This window comes from Penaeus chinensis, chromosome 38, assembly GCF_019202785.1.
Source record: "Penaeus chinensis breed Huanghai No. 1 chromosome 38, ASM1920278v2, whole genome shotgun sequence".
NCBI classification, from domain to species: domain Eukaryota; kingdom Metazoa; phylum Arthropoda; class Malacostraca; order Decapoda; family Penaeidae; genus Penaeus; species Penaeus chinensis.
In genome coordinates, this window is record NC_061856.1 from 15,815,202 (window position 1) to 15,840,201 (window position 25,000).

At 37.1% G+C, this 25,000-nt stretch overlaps 2 protein-coding genes across 12 annotated transcripts in view; one reads left to right on the forward strand and one right to left on the reverse strand.

The window, feature by feature from the left end:
- The window catches only part of LOC125046219 (ras-associated and pleckstrin homology domains-containing protein 1-like), a 164,076-nt gene extending 159,034 nt beyond the window's left edge, over positions 1–5,042 (forward strand). For 4 of the 8 annotated variants that reach the window (XM_047643942.1, XM_047643949.1, XM_047643943.1 and 1 more), the window contains 4 exons: positions 1–172; positions 1,037–1,598; positions 2,205–2,316; positions 4,374–5,042. The exon at positions 1–172 is cut by the window's left edge and continues 515 nt beyond it. In XM_047643942.1, coding sequence (XP_047499898.1) covers positions 1–172; positions 1,037–1,598; positions 2,205–2,316; positions 4,374–4,407 — 880 coding nt within the window. In that variant the 3' untranslated portion in view covers positions 4,408–5,042. The remainder of the gene's footprint in view (positions 173–1,036; positions 1,599–2,204; positions 2,317–4,373) is intronic. The other 4 variants (XM_047643944.1, XM_047643945.1, XM_047643946.1 and 1 more) reach the window with 4 other exon arrangements.
- An 8,293-nt stretch (positions 5,043–13,335) lies between these two features.
- The window catches only part of LOC125046045 (exportin-1-like), a 37,324-nt gene continuing 25,659 nt past the window's right edge, over positions 13,336–25,000 (reverse strand). For all 4 annotated transcript variants that reach the window (XM_047643654.1, XM_047643657.1, XM_047643656.1 and 1 more), the window contains exons 10-19: positions 24,884–25,000; positions 23,985–24,258; positions 22,957–23,120; positions 21,479–21,613; positions 21,235–21,339; positions 20,854–21,093; positions 20,475–20,669; positions 20,065–20,317; positions 19,262–19,530; positions 13,336–17,465 (exon numbers count right to left, since the gene is read on the reverse strand). The exon at positions 24,884–25,000 is cut by the window's right edge and continues 87 nt beyond it. In XM_047643654.1, the coding sequence (XP_047499610.1) occupies positions 17,319–17,465; positions 19,262–19,530; positions 20,065–20,317; positions 20,475–20,669; positions 20,854–21,093; positions 21,235–21,339; positions 21,479–21,613; positions 22,957–23,120; positions 23,985–24,258; positions 24,884–25,000 (1,899 nt within the window). In that variant the 3' untranslated portion in view covers positions 13,336–17,318. The remainder of the gene's footprint in view (positions 17,466–19,261; positions 19,531–20,064; positions 20,318–20,474; positions 20,670–20,853; positions 21,094–21,234; positions 21,340–21,478; positions 21,614–22,956; positions 23,121–23,984; positions 24,259–24,883) is intronic.

The window sequence follows — 25,000 nt, forward strand, 5'->3', positions numbered from 1 at the left end:
CACTCAACCTATGTCTGCCTCTACCTCCAGTCACAGTATTTCTAGGCCTAAATCTATGGCCATGTCAAACTCTGGCCTCGGCCACTCTCCTCATCAGTCCCGTTCACCAGCGTCAGGAGTCCCGCCCCCCCCGCCCCCAATGCCTGGGATGTGCACCCTGCTTCCCCCTGCTGTGAGTTTTAATCGAGTTTGTCTTAGAGTGCACCAGTTGTGCTTGTGCTGATTTTGTATATTCTGTTAGAATACCATTTTAGCTCTATAATTTTGTAATGTACTGACTTTGGTAAACCATTCACAGAGTTCATTACAAAGATTATAAGTTAGAAAGCAAATGGCAGAATTAAGGTATTCTAAGGGAAATGCAAATTTTCATAAGCAAAAGATAGCTTCTGCATGCTCACCAAAATGCACTCACGACGCCCTGACTGAAAACAAGACTGCCCAACCACTGTACAAAGATTCACTCCCACCAAAGGTTTTTGGTAAAACTGCAGACACCAATCTGTATCCCACATTATAAGGAAACCCAGAGATTATATCATTCTCTGTAAAAATAATTCTACATCCTTTTCCCATTCTATGAATGTGTACATGAGATCTATGAATTCCAAGTACTCAATTCCATGGACAGCTGTTGTTAACACGTTTCTTGCTATCTTAGACTTGAGTTCAACCAGATTGGTTCCTTTTGATTTGTTTTTTATGTCAGAAACCAATGACTTGTCGCTTTCATTAATACAATTATATCTTCTGACCCATTTACTACTGTTGAATATTGTTGTACTTCCAGACATACATTGCCAATATGTTTTCATTCATTTATGATTTTAAGCTCTGAGTTATTTAACAAGACAAATCTGTAAAACTTTGACTAGACTTCCTTGTTTTCATGTTTTCATAATGAGAGAGATCAAGTTTTTTCTTCAGCTTTACTGAATGATAAATATTATGGTAATACTACTGTGAAAATACAAACAAAGTGATACATAAAAAGAGCATTACCAGTGATGCATAAATTTATCTCCCCTAACTTCAGCAGCAGACTGAGCAGCTCGGAGGCATCATCAAAAACCAGTCAACTTCAGCAGTCTCAACACCCACGAAGTCTCCACTACGTCCTCACGGAGGAGTTGTGTTAGATGAGTTCAGACCAGGAGAAAAAAACTCCTTATCAGTGAAGCCACCAAACACCTACTTTGACGCAGGAAAGCAAACCCCTGGCAAACCTCTTGTCTCAATTGGTGCATATCCATCACCCAACCACAGACCGCCACCAGTCAAAATGGACTTCCTCCCCTCGGCCAGTGCCAATGGGGAACAGATTGCAGGTGCAGCTAAGACTTCCCACACCCCTGTGAAGGTAAAGCTACAAAGTGAACTCGAATCTACCCTGAGTCGCTCAAATCTCCGTCAGCGTTTCGCCGCTCAGGAACTCCCCCCAGATCCTCCATCAGAAGCTTCAGGTACTAAGCAAGAATCCACGTCCGCAGGCTACACCACAACTACCATTACCAATAACAACACCAGTCCCAGTGCTTCATTATCAAGTAAATATCGGACATTAGGCCAGGATGCTCCTTCTGTAACCATAATGAAAGGTTAGTGAAAAAAAACTTTCTTTCATTAAAGATATGTGTGCTTTTCCATGTTTCATTGTTTTGTTAAATCATGCTTGAACATGCTTTATTATTACATTATATTACTAGACCCTGGGAAAGTTAACAGCAGTTCTATATCATATTTATTAGATAAGAAATTTTGCAGTAATCATCAGTTACTGTACTGGGTACAGATTGTTTGTCAAAACCTGTACCATATGATTCAGAGTTCATAAAAGATATATACTGAAAGTTAAAGAGAATAAGAAAATTATTTCCCAGGTAATTCTTTATAGCATTTGAAATTGCCAACAAATAATTTTGGTGGTGTGAAATTAAATGTATAAGGAAAAGAGAGACAGAGTGACAACTAACCAGAAATAAGAACAATGACTGCATTCTTATAGATCATTAAAGAACCCATGCTTTGCCTTGCATTATAATCCTTGTTATTGTCATTTCCTTGTGCCTTCTCACAGTCAGACACACCTTCTTATGAAATCTCTCCACAGATAAGTATGTCTATGCTTATAGTGTTATGTGTATCATCCTAGACTTTTGTAGCATTTTAGATAGGCCTTTACATACCTGTTAACTCCTCTTAAGGTGGTAGCGGAAAGGAAAATGAGGCCCCAGACTCCCCTCCTACAGGTATCCTGAAGGCTTCTGGCCCATCTTCCATCAGGCCCCTCCAGAAGTCCATATCATTCGGTGATGTGTGAGTGCTCACCTGATTAAAGGGAGCATGGGGACCCTCTGCTGCTCTAACCTTACTAAAATTATGATTAGTGTTTAGATATAAAGTGACTAATGAAACTTAACCCACCAATAACTCACATGCTGTAGATGTACCATGTGTTACTTTTCTAGCGGAACAGTGAATTAAATATTTATATTTGTCATCTCCTCATCCAGACATTAGAGAATCTCAAATATGGCTAGATTATATATGTAATCTTCAATCTTGGGAAAAGGAAGGAATTTTCTTTTTTAAATTTGGATACTTTGATATGTGCATGATGTTACATTTACAGCAGTTCATACATGAATATATTTAATCAGTGTTACGTAATATTTTCACTACATACAGTGTAAGCAATTTTTAGACAAAAACTCTATTTTAAAGAATGCACAAAATGCTACAGATAATATTATCACATGTGAAATAAAATACTACAAATTAAAATCTACTGATAATCACATCACTTTAATCAAAAACTATAATCCAGAGAGTGGCTTTATTTGTCCTAAATACATTTTATTTTAGTACTCACATGACTCCATAGCAAAAAAAGAACATTAACTTAATTGTAGTACCTGGTTGGCAGACAGCAGAGTTGTCCAGAGTGCTTGTTCCCAGCACTAGTCACTAGCACCTGCACATGGCAAGGCTGATATTAGTCTACCTATATAGAGCCTTTTGTTGGAACATTAAAAATTATTTGCACACACACATATGTACTTATATATATACATACATAAATACATACATAAATGCATATGTGCATACATACATACATACAAATATAAATGCATATATAAATATATGTATATGTATGTGTGCGTATATATATATATATATATATATATATATATATATATATATATATATATATATATATATATATATATATATAAATATATATATATATATATATATATATATATATATATATATATGTGTGTGTGTATATATATAATATATTGTGTGTGTGTGTGTGTGTGTGTGTGTGTGTGTGTGTGTGTGTGTGTGTGTGTGTGTGTGTGTGTGTGTGTGTGTGTGTGTGTGTGTGTGTGTGTGTGTATTATATATATATATATATATATATATATATATATATATATATATATATATATATGTATATATGTGTGTATGTATGTGTGTATGTATATATATATATATATATATATATATATATATATATAATTATCTATTTGAATATTTCAAAACACTTCTTGGTTTTCTTTACCTAATTGTCATTAACATGGAAGACTTGCTTGGGATTCTTCTCTTGGTTCTTTCTACTACTTGCATTGTTGTCTATCATCTTTTAAAGATTTATTTTGTTTTTTGTCCATTTTTAATGTTGTTTTCTTCCAGATGCATTATTATTAGATATTTTGAAGTTTTAATTTCACTGAAAGTGTGGAAATACTTATTTTTGATGGTTAATAATTTTTGATAAGTATTACTGTAATTCACAACAGTGTAGATATTCAGAAGTAAAATGTAAAGATAATTTTTTTGAAAGAAGAAAGAGAGAGACAGTCAGATAGAGATGGAGAGAGAGCATAAATGTTCCATGAGGCACTTGGAAGTAGCGAGAGAGAGAAAAAAGAGAGAGAGAGAGAGAGAGAGAGAGAGAGAGAGAGAGAGAGAGAGAGAGAGAGAGAGAGAGAGAGAGAGAGAGAGAGAGAGAGAGAGAGAGAGAGAGAGAGAGAAGGGGGGGGGGAATGAGTGAGTGAGTGAAAGAGTAAAAGTGAGAGAAAAAAAAAAGAAGAGATAGAGAGAGCAAAACAGTGAGAGTGAGAGAGAAAAAAAAGAAGAGATCAAAAGAGAAAGAGAGAATGAATGAGAGTGTGTTTCTGTGCATATGTTTCACAATAAAAAACAAAAAAACTCTTGATAGATATATAATGTAGCTGATCTATTACAACATTATGATGGTTATGCTGTATATAGTTTTAATATTAATAATAATCAGTTGTGGTTAAATAATCATACAGGTGTGGAAAGGGACACAATACTAAAGTCACCCTTTTCCCTCCTTACAGAACAACAGTAGGTGAGGACGACCCACGGACGTAGTAGCTGAGGTGTTTCATCTTTTCATCATCAAGAATTAGGGAATATGTTACATTACTTTACTCAGTGTTGATGCCATATATAGAATGATTTTCATTCAAATCTTTGTACCACTTTCTTCTTTCCCTCTTTTGTATTCTGGTATTCAGAATAGGTGTAAATAATTTTAAATTAATACTTCTGTATGATATTCTGGTCACTGTATTTTTTAAGACATATTTTAATTGTTGTATTATAGTGCTACACTCCTCATATTTCCAATGGAGGACTTTTAGCATATTAAATATTCAAATCTTTATATTATGTTGTTGACCATCAACAGTTTTTTGTTTATAATGTACTGCATTAGGTTCACTATAAAATGCTGTACCATGTATTCAGGTAATATTAACAACAAAACTGATGTTGCTATAGTAATTTTATTGTTGATGATATTTGTCACCATATGTATGAATTTATGTATATACTGGCATTTTATGGTTTGGATAGTGGTTTTATGTACATATATTATGTCTGTACTTATATACTTGATGCCCTTTACAAATCAACATTTAAATATTGTATCAAAAACTTCCCTCACTTTATATACTTTATAAACACTAACAGTTACAATAAAGCCAATAAATGAAATCATATTACATTTATTTAATTTCCCTCTCGAATAGTTATTCTACACTTAACCTCCAAAGCTTTTATTATTGGATTTTTTTTTTTCTTAATATTTGTATTTCTTACAAACTGATTTACCTGTTTCATTATAATAAAAAAAATTAACTTGTACAGTTCACTTCCATTATTGCAAGAACAAAATGCATATATATGCCTCAAAATAGTCCATAATGCTGAAAACCCTGAAATGAGTAGTGACAAGCAAATTACCATCAACTATCTATAGATCATATCTAACGATAGTAGGGACAAGGATTTACAGCATGGAAGGGTGGGGAGATGTCATTTGCTTGTTTGGTGTTTGGGACCACCCACCCTGTTCTATTTGCCAGGTACATCACATGTACTGTTAACCCAATGCTAACAGGCATGGCATGTAGGTACATGTCATGCCCAATGTGAGTTTACTTTTTTAATTGTTTTTACACATAGATGGCTACACTTGTACTAAGTCACCAATGAGCCAATTACGAGTACTGCCTATCTCGCCTGTTCACCCTTTTCATTAATTTACAAAAATATTTTACATTATCTTATTTTGCCGTTACTAATGTTTATAACATTTTGGTAATTATCATTTCTATGATAAAAATAACTCCATCAATATTCATAGCATTAAAGAATGCGTTTTTCTCACGAATTCAAGCAATGGTGAAATTAGTCAATGTCACAAAGTACACTAATTGACTCCTTTTGAGCTAAGCACTAGTAGAGCCATCCTTGTACTGAGACATTTCACAAAAATATAAAAAATGATCACAGCATTTTCCCCATTTTTTATTTATTTTCCCCCGGTGGCATGTGGTTAAGGTAATGGCTGCCTTGCCTGAGGAGATGGGGTAGTTTAAGGGTCAAATTGGCCATTCACCTTCAACGCCTCTCCCACTCCCCAGGTAGGATAGACCCCTGAAGCTGGCAGGCAGGCAGTCTACCTCCAGGAATCCAGAGGGAAACAGGGGTTTGCATTTTTTTTTTTGTTGTGTTTGTATTAATTGTATTTTTATCATTGTTTATATTTAGTTTTTCATTTCATTAATGCTTTTCTATATTATTTTACTTTATACATTATACTCTTTTGGCCTCAGTACTGCTGCTTAACCTTTTTACAGCCTGTACCTCTACAGTTGGCAAGCCCCAGGCAACACCACAGCCACTTGGTCCTGTGCTACCATACATTTATAACAGGCCAATTAAGACTGAGTAATGGTCTTGTTCATTTATGTGTCATTCTTTGTTCAGGACATTTTTGTTGTTTCCACTGTCATCTTTCAATCCTTTAATATGTAAATAAAAGTATTTTTTGCTAATCCTGTGTGTCGGTTTCTACACCAAATTTCTCATGGTCTCTCAGTACACTCCCCAAATAGCTGACTTTTTGAACTTGTGTGTGGACATGTTTGCTTACAAAAATACTTTCCATCTTTTTGCTACTGTAGGTCAGTACTCTAACATTTCAGTAACTTCCTCAATCCCTAAATCTTTTCAAGGTGTCAACATCTCTATTGACATTAACCACTGGTGATCTTATTTTACCTTTCAGTAACTTCGGGCCTTACAAGCTCATATAGTTTCTCTCCTCTTTTATCATGAAAAATTTCTCAAATTTGTACACCATCATTGCAGCATCCTTTCTTTGGAAGGATGCTGCCTGGGGGCTTAGATGTTGATGCAACAGAAAAGGTTCAGTATATAAGTAAATAAATAATCTTTAAAATAGTTATAAATATGCTAGACATCAGACATCAAAGGTCACACAGAACTACAGGTAGGTGTAGTAGCAAAAAGGGTAAAGAGGGGGATTAACGAGTTAATTATTAAATGTGCTACATATCAAAAGTTGTACAGTACTTCAAGATAGTAAAAAGGGGTGAGGATAAAGAAGGTGAATAAATGGGGTAAGACAAGAATTAGCAAAAGGGGAAAAGGAAGAGTTAAGGGTAAGATTAGATGGAGGATACATGTGTGAAGTAAGAGGGGAAGAATTTTGGGAATGAGACAAGGGATCAGGAGGAATGTCAGGAAGGGGAGGATCCAGGAAAGAAGTGAAAAAAGAAGTTATGCACATGAATTAGGTTGGAGAATGTACGGTGGCAGTGGGAGGGAAGGGTGTAGGGGGAACATGTGGAGGAGGAGGATGGATGTTCGCGTCACTTTAAGTGTAGAAGGAATGAAAGCAGAGAGATTGAATGATAGATAACGGATAGCCAAGTTTTTGTGGGTCATGATTATAACTTTGAATGTCTTCAATAGTTTCTGAAAGGGAGTTGGGTGGGGAGGTCTGGTAAACAAAGATTTTCCTATGAGGGGGGAAATAAGGGATAGATGTCTGAGGAGCAGAGGAAGAGTTAGGTGTAGGAGAGGATGCAGTAGAAGATGGGGTGGAACCTTTAGATTGTCTGATGTATTTGGGTAGAGCAAGAGGACGACTAGGCATTGGGAAGTGGTAGAGATTGGAGTGTCTGTATTTAGAATGGCAAAAGAATTTGAATGGGATGAGGGTGTAGAAGTGGGAACATAAAGAGATACATCTTGGGGAGAAGTGGGAATGCAAAACAAACAACAGCAATGGGGTAGGGAGCAAGAAAAAAAGATTGTCAGTATGCTTCTTGTCTGGCCTCCCACAAAGTGAGGCTAAGTTTGAATCTGAGAAATGCTTGCTCAGACTCAAACTTGTAGGTAGGGCAGCCCCTATAAAATAAACCACAATTGACACATGTGTGTCATTGCATGTAGTAGTTTGAATTGATCATGAAGAGGTTGAGTACATAGAGGGCAGAAGGCTGTGGAGTGACAGTGCATAGCAGGGTGGCCAAAATGCTAACATTTCTGACACTGATGGGGATGGGGTTGATATGGTCAATATGAAGTTATCCTAGCAATACTGGCATAGAACTTTTGACAGCCTCTGGGGGTAATAGAGTAGTACTGTATTGAGACACCATCACTGTCAATGATGCAGGCAAGCAGGTCGTTTTTATCATCTGACCGATCTTTGTCATTGACAAAGCAATCAGGCAGGGAGATGGAAACAGTTAAGATACAAGTATTAAGGGAGGAGTGAGGTTGGGCAAGAATAGGTTTGCCCGTGAGGTCAGTCAGCATATATAATGCATGAGCTTGGGTCTCAGCAGGGTGTGAATGATTGGCATTGCTACAAAGGGAAACTTTGTCTACTTGTTTTTGGATACATTGTTGGAAGAGGGAGGTATTGTAAAAGGCTGTAGGTGGAATCACAAAAAAACATTTCTATTTGGCTGGGCTAAAAAGATAACTCAAAATGTTTGAAGAGGTGGAAGTAGTAGGACAAGGACAGGAGGAAGAGGGAGTGGTGCTGAGTGAGGTGTTAATGCCGGGAGGCAGACAATAAGGATGAAGAATAGTACTGAGGGAGTGGGGAGATGAAAATGAAGATGGGGTGGAGGATGCTGGGAGAGAGAAAGGAGTGTTTTTTGAAGGGTGGGTAACTTTGAATGGACTGAGCTGACAGTAAGTATCAAGGAGGGAGTAGTAGCAACTGTGTTCAGTCATGATTGAAGGATAGTCAGCTATCAGGGAACCAGAAAAGTTGGTCAGTGGGGCTAGTTGATAAAGAGCCAAGCTTCAATGCCCCTTTAGTAGATGGGTTGCATCTTCCACTTGAACTGGTCTATATCTCTCTATACCTGCTGGTGAGAGTGCGAGGACAAGGCTGTGGACCTAATATGACCCAGCTTGGGAAGTATGATGAGCTTCAGGTTGTGGGAGTTGTGCTGCTGCAGGTAATCCCCCTCCAAAGAGAGAGCTAAGGTAGTAGATGGGTATACATCTACTACCACCAACAGTTATATCCATATAGGCTGCATCTGTAGGGATGCCACCCGCAGTATCAGCGCTACAGTGTCATAGCACCATAGTAGACGCCACCCACGAACAAGGGATTAAGGAGTGTTTGTAATGGATGTGAGGTCCCACTGGCATGGCTGGATGCTGAAGGTGAAGTGGAGATCTATGGAGTTGGGTGAGGGGGGGCTTTAAGAAAGGACAAAATTTTGGCCTCATGTGACACCCCATAATTTGGACTATCTAAGGTGGTGTGTTTGCTCTAATACTGGCTTTGGATTTTACTATGGAAGATAAAAAACAAATGGGTATTTTGATATCAAGCTTCTAATTAAATGGCCAAAGCCCATTTACTTTTTATACTAGATTTCTGGCAGGGATAAAATTTGGCATCTTCAAAATGCAAACAAGTCGTGAAAATTTACAAAACATTCCAAATTTTGCCAGTTTAATTTCTAGAATAATATAATTCCGAAGATATAAACAATGGATGATAAAAAGAGAACAGAAAATAGAAAGTAGTCTATTTGAAGTGTTCAAAGTACAGAATTTTTAGTTGTATGTGGTACTTCCCTCTCATTATATACTTCAGGTACTTCCAACATTATTTACTGATATTAGTAATTTGGTGCTGGCTCAGAAAATTGTGGCATGACTTGCGTATCTCTGGAAAGAGGGCCATTCTTGGTATGGTGACACACAAGCCATTCAAAGGCACATCTAACCCAATACTGCCAAGTAGTTTCGCGATGCGAAAGCCCTCTCTCCTGGGCTGTATTCATAGCCTGGGCCCTGCTGCTGGGAGATCGTGTCAGCACCATAGCATGTGTGGCATGACCATACATGCCCCCAAAAAATGGGACTGATTCACTATGGCATGTATGCACATGCCACCCGGAATATAGTCCAAGTATGCCACCTGGTGGCAAAGGGTTAACTCTGTTATGACACGATTTGACATCAAAGGTCATAGAACACTATAGAAAGGTATAATCTTGAAAAGGGTAAAGTGGGGGTTAGCTGATTAAATGTACTACACGTTAGAAATCACAAGGCAGTTCAGGAAGATAGGGATTAACAAGGGAGATTAGCTCAAAGAGAGAAAGGTTGATTTTTTAAATTATCTGCTGCGTCAACAGCTAAGGTCATTAGCGGTGAATACCTTGTTTGATTGAAACGTTAAAATATTTAAATGAATGTTTTATAAATAACAATAAATATTATATAAAAAATCAAAGCATATATATTATGCTTTAAATGTATAGAATTATTGCATAAACATTATGCATAATTAAATTTCATTGAAAATATTAGTTTCCCTAAGGAAACTAATAAGACCTATGTCACAATCCTCCCCCAATACATTTTTCATTGTATATGGGGGGAACAAGTACATACTTCTTTGGTCTGAGAAATGTTACACATCTTTCCACTACATGTGCAACTGTTTATGGCCCTTGGCATCCCTCACAGCGTGCTTCACTTTTAGCTATCATCAGCCCATGATTCTATCTTGTGTGCCCAATTTTCAGCCTTGTTAATACAACTTCTACTTGTTGGTTGGGATGAATGCTGGTCACCTGATTTTCAAGGTCATCTCTAATCTCTAGCAGTTTGTTTCTTGAGGTATCCCTCCATTTATTGTGAAGACAACTGATGTTGGGTTTCAAGTCAGTGTGTGGGAGAGGAAAACAAGCATTACAGGGCTGAGCGGCTGCTACTTTGGCCTTCTGATCAGCTCGCTCATTCCCACTGACACCAACGTGCGCTGGCACCCAACACACAGTTATCTTTTTACATGCTAACATCAGTGCAAGCCAATCTTGAACCTCCCTCATCACTGGATGTGTTGAGTTTAAGCTCTTGATTAACCCCTTACTGATTGATGAAGGAAAAAAAAAAAACTACTCTAGAGATTAATGGCAACAAGCTGACTTTGAGCGCAGGAGTTTGCTACATCAAGCCGAACACCTGGCTCATAGCACTTTGGCGCATCACTGTGGCATACAGCCACACTCCACAGATTGAGCAGTTTGTTAAGACGCCGAAAGGCATGGCCTGTCGGTATGGGGTTAAAGGGGTTTCAGGGCAATTAGAATAGGAGGGACAGACTCCAGGTAAGGGGGTTTTTGTCATACAGGGTCAAGTGTATCCAAGGGGAATCAGAAAGGGTAATGGGGAAAGAAGGGGGGATTATGTAGCTGAAGCAGGGGGGAATGGGATGTGTTGGGTGGGAGTGGGAGGAAGGGGTGTAGGGGGAACACGAGTAGGAGGAGGATAAACGTCAGCTGTTACTTTGAGTGTAGAAGGAATGGGAGCAGAGAGAGATTGGGGTAGGTATGTTATCTTGGGTCATGATTAGATAGTTTTGAATGCCTTTGAGAGTTTCTGAAGTGGAGTTGGTTGGGGAGGTCTGAGAAACAAAGGTTTTCTTATGAAGGGGAGAAGAGGGGAAAGACGCTTGAGGGGTGGAATGAGTGGTTGGGGTAGGAGAATATGGGGTGGAACATTTAGCTTGTCTTGTGCAAGGACTTGGGCTGGGATGAAGAGGGGCAGGTACCAAGTAAGTAGAGATAGTGGTGGAGACTGGGGTGTCTGGATTTAGAATGGCAAAAGAATTTGACTAGGAGAGGGAGGAGGTAAAAGTGGGATGAGGAAGAGATACTGGGGCAGAAACATCTTGGGAGGGAGGCGGAGGGGCAGAGTGAAGAACAGTATTGATATTAGGAGTAAGAGAAAAACCTTGTCTGCATGCTTCATCTGGCCTCACATTAACCCAATGGCGACGGGTCACGGCTATCGCCGTCATAACAATACGCACGATGTGAGGCGTGCAGCTGTCCGCAGCGGCGCCGCGCCAAAACGCCCCGAGGCAATGATTCGGCTTGATGTACCGAATTCACGAACTCAGTCGGCGCGCTGCCGCCGTTCGCCAGAGCGTAGAGTTTTTTTTTAATTTTCTATACCCGGCGCCATTGGGTTAAGTAAGGCCAAGATTGACTCTGAGAATTGCCACCTCAGATTCAAACTTACAGGTAGGGCAATCCCTGTAAAATACATTATGGGAGCCACCACAATTGGAACATGTGAGTGATTGTGCTGAGCAGTTTAATCAATCAAGTCCATGTTAGGAACACAGAGAGCATAAGTCTGTGCAGTGGCAGTGTTTGGCAGGGTGGCCCAGATGCCAGCAAGTCTGACACTGACAAGGATGAGGTTGATATGGTAGGACAGGGAGGGACTCTCTGCTAATGTATCCTATCACCAAAAATCTGTGCATTAGATTTACACGAGCATCCACTCGGCCAGGTGGCTGCTTGTAGGCTGGACACATGTGAACACATATGCGCAGTGACAAGACTCTATGCCTCCTATTTACAGTTGTTCACTCTTTTTATGCATTAGTGTTTTTAGCTGTTTGGCCATTTTCCAATGTCCAGATTTGCCATTTGATTTGCATTATTCAGATAGTAATGTTTTTTTTATTGTTTTTTTTTTTTTTTTTTTTTTTTTTTTTGCACAGACTCCACTCATTTCTAGGTCATCTACAACTCAGTGAAAGAAAAATAAAACTATGTAACTTATTTTGGTAATTAAATTATTTTTACGTAATACTCAATTTTCTGTAATACAACCTGCCTCACCACTCAAGGCACTAGGAATACAATGCTGAGCATGGAAATAGAGTCCTCCATGGAGCTGGCGCTCTTCCAGTCACCGCTCACGGTCATTTCATTCCACACAACCACATCGATGGGATTGATGCAAAATTGCCAAATGAGTAACATAAACCTCCCAATAGATTTGTGAACTCATGGCAAGTCTTTTCCATCACCCCAGCCCTCAGCTGCAATGCTCATGATGGCAGGTTTGCGTCACCTGGCCTACAGCCAGATTTTCCCATGATGGGAAGTTCATGTCACACGCCTCTTGACCCCAGTTTTTTCATGACATGATGCTCATGTCATCTGGATCCAAGGGGTTAAAGGAGAGGTCATGTCAAAGTAACCTTGGCAATATTAGTGAAGGACTTGTGGTAGCCTTGTGCTGATAGTTTTGACATTTCATATCAAGTTTTGAATGACTATTTGTTTACTTATATTCAACCTCAGTCCAACTAGATTATAATTTTTCTGTTTATATATTCTGAATACACTGCAAAACTCGTTTCCTTTCATGTTAAGACCTTCATTTTAACCTTTCTTTTTCCTGGCTTTGAATAAACAAAATTCTAAGATGCTGTTATACTAAACCCAAAATTACTAAGTTTGTATTTAAAGTTTAAATGTTTCTTGTTTTACAATTTCCTTCTTAAACCTTTTTATGAGCACTATTATGCACAAAAAAAAAAAAAAAAAAAAAAGCCTTGGATCAAGGTAGAAAAAAAAAAAAGTTTCATAAATTAATCTGTTCCATGGACTCAAGGAGAAAAATACAATATCATCCTCTTGTAAAATACTTTTTTTTTATTTTGCTAAGTTTGCACAAATAGCAGAATATCAAAATGTTCTGTCACACTAAACCTTCATCTCTTAAAACAGAGATAAAAGGACTGTGGATACCGCACTGAAGAAACGCACAACAAACATACTAATGGGCTGGAAGCAGACAAATGGGCAAGCCTGTGGCAAAGAACTTCAGTCTTTGATCTCATAATTAGACAATTATTATTAAACCATTTTTACTTGAATTTTTTGCACTAAGCTTACTGATGTCATCCTCCAGCCCTCAACACACTACACTGCTGATGGTATTTTCACAGTCATCTCAACTGACAATTTCATGAGGGCATAATTCCTCATCACGTGCAAAAGTCTACATCCACTACCGCTAAGGGACATGGGAAGTGGCCAGATATGTTTGTAATCAACTAATTGCTTGGAAGTTCTTTAACATTACTCTTCAATCAACTTACAAGCAAAGCTGGATTACTGTAATACTGTACCAAATCCACAAATTCTACGGCAAGTCTCATAGAGGGCATTCTGCACATCTGGTAGTGTATTACTCTGAACTGGGCAAAAATGACACAAAACAATTGTGTGACATGAATAAAGAACTTACACTAAATTCCTACTTAACAAATCATAGTATAACAAGTCCTCACTAGTCAAGGTAAATTAAGCTTAATGAACACCTGAGATACAACTTAATTAATCTTGACATAAGGTTGGCTTCTATAATATGATCTGCAGCTATATTACCTGTTTATTCTGGGCCCTCTCCTACCACCAGCTAAATATATACGATATATATATATAGCACTATTTGGGGGAAATGAATAAACACAGAAAAAATAAGCGTAATACACATACAAAGAACCAAAATCTACTTCCTTACAAACAGCATGTGGATCAGACTAGGAAACACTTTCATGTGGCAATGTCTCACATCAGGCAACACTACCATACTTTAATGGTGCCCCTAGATATATATAAAAAAAAAAAAAAAGGAGGGTGGCAATTCTTAATTTATTAACAGCTTGTTAACATTCAATACAGAACACAGAACAAAGTACTCAAAATATAAATACTCTCACACTACCTTACACGGGAGGGGTTTAGTTCAAGAAATGTGATGAGTATAACAAAAATATTTCTTGAGGGAGAAAGAAGTGAAAAACAGTAAAAAAAAAAAAAAAATAATAATAATAATAATCATAATAAATATTACTTTTAAAAAGGAAAAAGCAAGAAAAAAAATAAGAGCATTCTGCAAAAGTTAGCAATTTTCCCACAGCTGTTTTTTTTTTGTTTTTATTTTTGTTTTTGTTTTTTTTTTTTACATTTTTTAATATATATATATCTACTTGATTTTTGTAAATGGGAAACATAAGAGGATTTATTCATCCTTTTCTTCTCGTGATACAAAGTTATTTTTTTTTTCCACAACTAGCAACAACCGAGTGCCAAAATTACCAGAACCATTTCTAACTTGTAGTAAATGATGATGATCAAGACCCTCAATCAGGATGTGGCATTCACCACAGTAACACAAACATGTTTATGCTTAGTGCCAACACTTGCTCATCTGGAATCCTCACTTGTCAAAAATCAGAGGCAATCAATGTGAAACAACAATGCAGGCAAGTTCTGCAAAGTTTTTCATGTTACTTGACAAGAATAAATGTCAACAAGTGTCAATTTTGTGATTTTGCTACACCAGTGATAAAAAAGAAAAAATCACATCAATCAATACAGCTTTCTCCTCGACATCCTCCACTCCAGTGATCAAATTTACAACACACTTCCTAGGACTTGATAAAGAACGGATGGATATTGTTAACAAGATACACATTCACATACCTCTTTAGACACAAATTTTCAATGAAAATAATGTATGGAATGATTTTTAATAAGTGATAACTAATACTGTACACTGTTAATGCCATGTTGTGGAATAATAATGAAATGGTGTACCAAATTTTTGTACGTGGGTTACCCCACGTAACCACCTCCATCCATATACACATCCATACCAAACATGCATTCTCTCTACCCAATCACTGGTGTCACTATCAAAAATGCTTTCTTCTCTATGCAATCTACATACATCAGAAACACATGTATCTTCTTTTTTCCAAGATATTCCTGCTGACATGAAAAGATGAAATGAAAGCAAGAGAGAGGAGGGAAACAGAAAGAAAGAGAAATTCTAATTGGCATTTTACTACGGCAACATTCCCCCAACAACATTCTCTTATTCTGTTTGCCATTTTGAAATCTTATGTAGGACATCACTTGCATAACACCCATAACAAAAAATGATACATGCCTTTAAAACTAGAAACATTACACACATTCATAAAATGTAGACTTTGGTCACACAGGAGCTGCTTCAAACAATCATGAGAATAAGAAGAAAAGAAAAAAATATATATATAAATAATCAAAATCAATCAATCATAAAAAAATAATAACAATAATAATAAATAATAATGTCTCAATGCTGCAACTCCTTCAAACCTTAAGATCAATTCATACAGTTAGAAGCATACCATGTTTCTAGCTACGGTAATAATACAGCAGCAGACAGAACAAAGATTTAGAAAGTTCCTGCAAGTTTCTTTTCTTTGCCTTCAAAACAAGAGACAAAACAATGGTTCTTAGTAGTCTAAAGCCCAAATTGTACTTCAAAATAATGGAATTCTAACCCTAGACTATCTTAACAAAGCATAGATCTGAAGTCTCTCATTGTGATGAATCTCTCATGAATGACCGACTGATGACAATATGCCGAAAAAACAAAAGAGAAATGTTCTCTCACAACCAAATAATAAAACAGCGGATAGTGCAATTCAAAACTACAAATTAAGAATAATAGTAACAAGTTCCAGAAATCAACACAAAGCTAGAAACAGTAGTAGCAAGTCTGTTAGGGCCCTAAATGGATCATCTTTTAGTAATGCCTATCAAATGTACATCTCTTTTGATCATTTTAATAAACACTTAGTAAATTTGTATCTTCCTCCACAGTTTTGTTACATTATCTCATTAACGACAAAGAAAAAAGAATAGTTCTGTTATTAGAATAAATCATCATTCTCTGAAGGACTCCTTGCCTTGTCTTTTACTTTTAACAAATAGTACTATTTTTACTGTGCATCATACAGACTTATAACAATTTAACATACAGGGTAGTTTGTGCTTACAGAGGGATGATTATAAGGGGGATCAATGCATGCACAAGCAAAAGCAAAGGCATTATTTTATTACAACAAGATGACAGAACAGATATTGTCTCTCTAATCCTTTCTGCCTCAAAGATGTAACAGAAGGCATTTTCTGCTTCCATGCTACTTCATAATGGAACAAAATACTGTAGAGTACTTGCATAGTTCCACCTGTTGTTAAAAATGTAAGTGAAGAGAGCATTTCTCTTTTAAACCATGACTGTCAGGAACTTTTTGCCTGTATTATAGGACCCAATGCTGTAAACATAAAAAAAAAAACTATCACTCACACCATATGCTCTTCTGTTACCAAATACAATGCCATTTTCTGCAAAAAGTATAAGTCAACCATCAGACAACCACACAATACAAATGAACTCATCTTCAATAAATATTTTCCAGGAGGGTTTGGAAAAAAAATATTCCAGTATGGAACAGCTCGTATGTTCACTAGAAACAAAGTTAGGATAGCTTGCTTATTATGAATACGATCATAAATTCACAGCTTTGCCCAGACTACTACTTAATTTGCTACAATCTGAAAAAATTTCATGTAGTTGCTGCAGTTAACTCTCATCTGGATGACACACTTCAGAAAAAGTATGCAGATCTCCAGATATATAATAATATATGAACTTCGGACATTTATGAGATGGAAACAACAGTACAGCGAAGTCTACTTTATGAAGTCTCACATAGTCGCTTGATATATAAATGGACAGTGATGATTGTGAGCTGTCTCTTACTGTGGTTTTTAATCTTGCATCTCTTCAGGGATCTCATGGGGATTCAAGATGCCAGGCACATTCATTTGCACACGACGCTTCTCCTCCTGTGCTTGCCGTAGAGCTGCTTCTCTCTCCTCTAGGTACAGATCACTGTCATCATCACCGGTTACCTCCTGCAAAGTGGAATGAAAATTTGGTAATGTGCTAGGATTTTATATTCTACAACAGTTGCACAATATCTAACCAGATATTTGCAAAATATCTAATAAATCATAATAAATATTAAAGTACCCTGAAAGCAAAATTATATAACAAAGATAACCATTTCTGTGGTAGTTCGCTGCCTACCACAAAAAATCAGCATTAGAGATACAGCTATTTTCATTCTTCCTCCATAATTTCTTGCTACATAATGCTGATAAAAATACGCTTCACAGATAAATCCAACACTTCCCTGGCCAAGTATTGAAAAGGATTCTTTACTGCAATTTATCCTCTAAGAAATTGGCAAATAAATTATCATTTTGCATGTCTGATTGTTTTACTAGAGCCAAGAAGAGGCTTCAGCTATGTTTACCATGGAAAGGATGTGCTTTCCTCTCTGTGAAAGTGTTAAACTCTACACAACAATGGAAGTTGTAAACTACCTGGAGAGATGATTGGAGTCTGTGCAAAGAAAAAAACTATTGCCATCTGGATTATGCAAATTCAAATGGCAAATCTGGATATTGGAAAATGGCCAAAAAGCTAAAAATGGAAATATAGGAGAAATAGAATCTTGCCACCAGGCACACGTGTTTGCGTGCACCCAGCCTACAAGCAGCCACCCTGCAGAGCAGCCAGCCACTCATGCAAGCCTTATGCCTGGATTTTTTGTGATCTGACTGCTGTGACAACCAAATCTAGTGGATTAAGTAGTCAGGAAAATTACATTTTTAAAGTTATAAGTTATTACTATTGTTGTTAGTATTGTTAACATTATGACTATTATGTTATTAAGACCTCTATTAGTAATAAAAGATAAGAATCTTTCAGAAATCAAGAAAAGGGTAAACAATTAGTAATTGATTCCTTGATGATTAAGCACTTGTGGAGCCATCTACCTGTAAATACAATCAATAAACAAGAACACATTACCCCTAAAATCTGCATGACGTGACCATCACATCATGAAAAATTTGGGTTGAAGGACAGATGACATGAACATGCCGTCATGGGAAACTCTGGCTATGGGCTGGGTGATGCAAACTTGCCATCATGAACATTTTGGCTGAAGGCCAGGCTGATGGGAATGATTCGCAAGTGCACAAAGCATTTTGTGCACTTGAGGATGATTAAACTCATTTGGCATTTAGAAAGGGGCTTTTGCATAATTCCCACCAATAAACAAGAGTGGAATGTACTGGAAAAGTTATTTCCATGCTCAGGATCCTACTCCTGGCCACTGTGACCAGCAGAGCAGGTTGTATTACAGAAAATCAAATATTGTGAAAATATAAAAAATCACACAAACAACAAAATGTTACTTCTTGTTATTATTCTTGCAATGGGTTATGGACTACTTAGAGAGAGGATATGGAGTCTGTGCATGGAAAAGTCTATTACCATCTGAACAAAGTAAATCAAGACAAATATAGACAATGGAAAATGTCAAAAAAGCTAAAAATGTTATGCAGATAATGAGAAAATAATATTGCAAAGGGGAGGCACAGAGTCTTCTCACTGCACCCGGCCTGCAAGTTGCACACCTGTCAGAGTGGCCAATCTAGTAAGCCTAATAACTCATATTTTGGGGCATATGATGGCAATGAAGCATCTGAATTGAATTTGTGTCTAAAGGGTGATGTGCTTAGCTTTACAGGACTTTTTTTTGGGGAAACTAAGCACACAACTGAGGAAATGTTTAAAATAATATCTACTATCTATCTATCTATTATATTTCAACACTTCAACTTGGCTTTGAACTTACTCTGATCTGTACAAGGAAATCTCTCAGATGCTCCTTAAAAGCAGGAACATCTTGATTCAGGTCATTCATCCCTTGAACAGTAATCTTGATTTGATTCTCCGTGAGGTGAGGAAAGGCCGCCTTCAGGAGGTTGGCGACAAAGCCCTGCACATACGTTACATTATTGGTGCTGGGGGCTGTGGGGTTTGCTTGGTCCAAACTTATGGTGATGCGATTTTGTTCAACCAGGGTGAACATGTAGGCTAAGATTGATGCATGCATAGTAAGCCCTGAAAAGATAAAACAAATAAATATAATAACCAATAAAAAAATAGTCAAAGCAAATGCTGACAACATTAAGCAGTAATGTTTCTGTATTCTGGGTTCTGGTTGACTTTCATTTTGTCATTAGCTGCACACTACGAGGATTTTAATTATTTAGCTCTTAACCCCTTCAATCCAGATGACGTGACCATCATGTCATCTGGATTGTATTAGAGGAAATTGATTATGATTTTTTTTTTAAACGACACAAATAACATATTTTAGTCTTTCTTGCACATGAGTTGTACACTACCTAGAGAGAAGATTTTGGGTTATGTGATTGCCATGATGCAACCGCATCTAAACAAAAACCACCGTAACAAAAACAAACCGAATGGTAAGAAATTCAATAAAAAATTTACATAACAGATTAAAATCTACTTTGAACTTTAGAACTAAATCTCCATTCTGAATAACAGTAAAGTTTTAAAAAATTAAATAATGGGATACAATAAAAAATATAAATCATCAAATAATACCACTTATTCTCAACAACTTACCAGCTGTGTGAGAAGAATCCGTGACAACTGAGAAAATATGCTGCAAAATATCTGTATAATAAGTCTGGTAGAAACTGCTTGCCGCCCGTTCGTGGGTTGAAATATTCTGCAGCAGCTGGTAAAGAATTTGTAAGCCTGTGTCGGCAACATTTCTCATTGTGTGTTTGAATGCCCATATTATGGAGTCCAACACTAGTTTGAACTGTGCTGGGGGTATGTTGAGGAGTGCAGTGAAGCAATGCGTATTTACTGCCTGAAAATACAAAAAAGATTTAATAGTACACTTATTCTCTGTAGCAATTGTACATTATTCTACCACTCATCCTAAAAAAGTGAAATTGACAACCATAAGTTTGAACAAAAGTAAGTCATAATAGAGTAATGATTCTTACTCCAAGAAAATAACTTACCTGTAAGAGAAGGAAGAAGTTTGTTCTGTGCTCAGGGAACTCCTCAAAATCTTTGTTGATCATTGATAATGTACACTCGAAGACGGCATCAAAGATCTGAGGAACTTGGAGGGTGATGTGTGACTCCAATTTATTGACTATTGTTGCCATAGTTGACAAAACTTCAGGTTCTCGAGCAGACGGCACTCCCGTTCGCTGTAAAGATATTAGAAAGATATAGCATGTATGTAGTGGCCACTGTATGTTCATAAACAAACACCAAATGGACATACAGTTCCAACAAACAGCAGACAAGTTGGGCTTAAATGCATGAATGCTTACGGACAATGCCAAATCTCAAACATCCTCCCTACAAGTTCTACTGGCCACCAATACAAACCTGGTAATCGAGGAGAACGGCCTCCAGCAGCGGGGGAATAAAGTTGTCCAACACCAGCGTGTGATCCTCAGACCGGGACACCCAGCCAGAAATGAGCTTCAGGGTCTCCTTCTTCACAACCCGCATGGACTTAATGAGGGGCTGTTTTGTGACCCCTTCCCCATTGAGGGCAATAGCTGCACTAATGTTTTCACTCATGACCTTGTACACATTCAGCATGTCCAAATAGATTCTCCCAAGCTGGAACAAAAGCATCAGAAAATTGTTATTTCATCTAAGTAACAATACAAATAAATAAGAACCATATTAAATTAATTTAATGAAAGGAGAGAAAGAAAGAAAGAAATTGCATTACAGGTCTATCAATTCTCCATTCCTTACCTGAGTCACAAATGGATGTCCTAGAGCTTTACATGCCCTGACATTGGTCTTCAGAATGTTTGCCAATTGTTTAACAACATCTGAATCCTTCAAGATGTCCACATTCTGGAAAATAGAACAAAAAGTCCTTTAATACCTCCAAAGAAAATAACAAATACAAAATTATATCAAAAACTAAATACAACAAGACAAGATTTACAAAGTAAGTCTTGGAATTTGAGTCAATTCATAGTTTATTACTTACCCTAGATGCCTGATTTATGATTTCATCCCAGACTTGGTTTGGTAGCATCATATATTTCTCAATCAGATGTTCTTGAACAACCTGGTCGGTCTGGGCACTGATCATGTAACCCACCGCTTCATAGAATGTGTGCACCTGTACAAGAGAAAGAGGGAAGAATAAAACATCTCACTTAAAAATCCAATTAAAAAAATGTAATTCCCAAAATAATGATAATAAAAAATTAAATTAAAAAAAAAAAAAAAAAAACTAATTACATTAAGAAACAAAAAGTAGGATAAGGATGAGGAGCAGTGAAACTATCCATGTTTAGAATGTTTAGCAACACTGGCCAAAGAGGTCTTGAAGGAATAGTCAATATAATGATAAATTGTTTTCTGAGAACAGTTAACTGTAAATTGAGTAGCAAAACTAAATCACTCCATTGATGGTGATTTCTGGTGCAAGAGGATAAAATTGACAAAATCTTAAACAAATCACTAATGGTGAGAGAAATATTGCAGATATTTAACTGGTTTGTTAAAATTGTGCAAGGCCTAACCCAACAAATATTCATATATACGGACATGCATATAAACAGAAATAAATGCTTATCTAACGATTTATCTATCTGACAGATAAACATTTTTCTATTCATCCAGCAGATATGCATGTCTAGATAGAAAAGCCTTCATTTCTGTGTATATGAATAACTGTATATTTGAATATTCATCGAGTCAGGCCTCAAACTTTAACCCGTATCTGCCAGGCCTTGCCTATAGCCGCTATAACAAAACAACTCATCATGCCAGGTATGGCTATAGGAGTTGCAACACCCTAGAGAGAGATTTCTGATGCTGTCATTGACATGTTAACATGTACCTATAATGCAGTATAATTATCACTGTGCTCAATAACAGTATGTGTAACAGGAGAGCAGCCATCCTTTACACAATAGTACCATGACATAAGAGGTATAATAGCATTTTCACATTAGAAGTCATTACTTTGAAATGTAGAGCTCCATTTATGAGGTAATGAAAGAAATAATAACAAAGAATCACACTTTTTAAAAGCAATCGCTGCAATTTTATATACTGTACTTTGTACACACATAGTCCCATAAATGCTCAGCTATCAAGGAGTTGATTAGTAAGCCCTAGTAACAGCCCCAGATTTTTTTTTTCTAATGTTATTAATATTGATACTGTTATCATCACTGACATTATGAAAAACATGTTATTTGAATACTAATAATAATGAAAGCAATAAAATAACAAAAAAAAGAATCTTGTCAAAAATCAAGGAAAAGGGTACATAGATGAGATAGGTAGGACTCTTTGGTGACTAAGCACTCGTGAGGCCATCTCTGTCAACATAATTAGTAAACTAAAATTACAAAAGGACACAGCTTGTAGTTGCATCGTCTTCAGCCAGTGGTTTAATCCTGTCAAAATCAAAAAATGCAACATAAGATTAAAAATGTTCATATAACTCACCTGCTGAGGCTGTAGGTCACAGATAATAGAGTTAATGGAAGATAAGATTTCCTCAATGAATGGCATAGCTTCCCCAACTTGCATTTGCACAAACTGACGCCTGCATTTTTGTGCAATTTTGATAAATGTATCACAAGCCATGTCTTGTACACCATCATGAGTTTCTGTTTAAAAGAAAAAGAGAACATGAATATTGTGTTGTTGAACCTTGATTACAAGTTCTTACAGAACAATACTTTCAATGAATAACAAAAGAAGAAATAATTGAGAATAAAAGTACTTAATCGTTATGCTTTAAAACAAATAACATTAAAAATTAAAAAAACACTGTTGAGTCTTCAGAAGTTTTGTTAAAACTCAAGATATAGCAAATCAGGACAATGAGTATGTCAATAAATTATTCTCTACAAAATTACATAACACTGATGATAGTCAGTGTTATCATGAAGTCACTGCCTCTGAGTGTTGTATTTCTGATGCCATGCCAAAAATGGCCATCTAACCAGGGACATGCACATGCCATTGATATCTCAGGCCAATCAGATTACCATGCAGCCCTTTCAGTATGGTGGCTGGAGGATTTTGGCCACAAAATTTTCCATAGGCCTCATATCATTGATATCTGCACCAAAGCTACAATATATGAGGCATATGTAGCATGACAACAAAATGGCCAGTCATCATTATAGAGTTCATTAGCCCAATGCCCAGAGGCATTGGGCTAATGAACTCTGTCTGGGAAATTCAATACATTTCTTTCAGTTTCTAGTTAACCCCTTCATGACGGGTCACGTCTCTGGACGTCATAACAATCCGTTCGAAATGTGGCGTGTGGCTGTATGCCGCGGCGGCGCACCAAAGCACTCCGAGGCGGTGATTCGGCTTGATGTACCGAACTCCCGCGCTCAATGTTGGCGTGTTGCCATTGATCGCCTGAACGTAGAGTTTTATTTTTAGTTTTCTACACCCGTCACCAAGGGGTTAAAAGAGCAAACCAATAAAAAATACACAGCTCAAAAGACACTCACCATGCATGAACTCAAAAAGTTTGTTGATGACAGTCTTGAGGAAGCGCCAATGTATACGAAGGAATCTTGGGTACTGTCCCACAATGTACATGATATTTGAAGCAATGATAGCTTTGTTATCTTTGCCTCTCTTTTGCTCACAGAGACCCAAGAGATCTTTGATTACAATAACCAAGAATCGCTTTTCGTCCTCTTCTGGCATAGCACCACTGATAGAGCCCACAGCCCAACAGAGGGTGTTCAGGTTGCGCCACGACCACTCGCTGCCATTCACCTGAAACAAGAGTAAATAAAGGTTTTTACTATTGTCAGACACCTACAAAGGGATTTCCTTGTCACATAATAATCTGAGATCTTCCAAGCTATCTGTAAAAGCAAAAGCTGATATACCACATATCATCACACATGATATATAAGAACTTTTGTTGATATTTTCATCCATAATCAGGCCATGGTGACTACGGTATGGCTGTGAAGTGAATAAATAAATGTAACTGCATGTGCGTCAGTAGGAATATCCCTTTACATAACGCTGAAGCAGTGTAGTCTTAAGTATGCATCCAGGCAAGCTAGCACCACCTCTTCACTCTGGCAGCTTCACCATTTTACTGTCAAGATGGTAAACATTTAATTCTTTGTGAATATTTTGCAGTCATTCAGATTCACTAATTCACACAATATTCAACAAAAACTGCAATCTTTGAAAAATCGGGGACTGTCATTTAATAACAATCTGGAAATTATGTGAAGCAGCAATGGAATGGTTAGTAGTATTTGCCATGCTGTCTGCTTGATATCTGCAATCTACTTCAAACCATAAATTGCTGGTGATAATTACTGGTTTCACTATGAATACACTAGACATCAAACATATAATAAAACCCAGGAATTATCCTTACCTGGTTGCCTAGTTTTTCCGTCATAATACGTTCGGTATCCGCATAATCCAAATGTGTGAGATATACAAGTGTTTCACGCATGTTCTTGTACATGTTGATAGAGTCAGTGTCACGCAT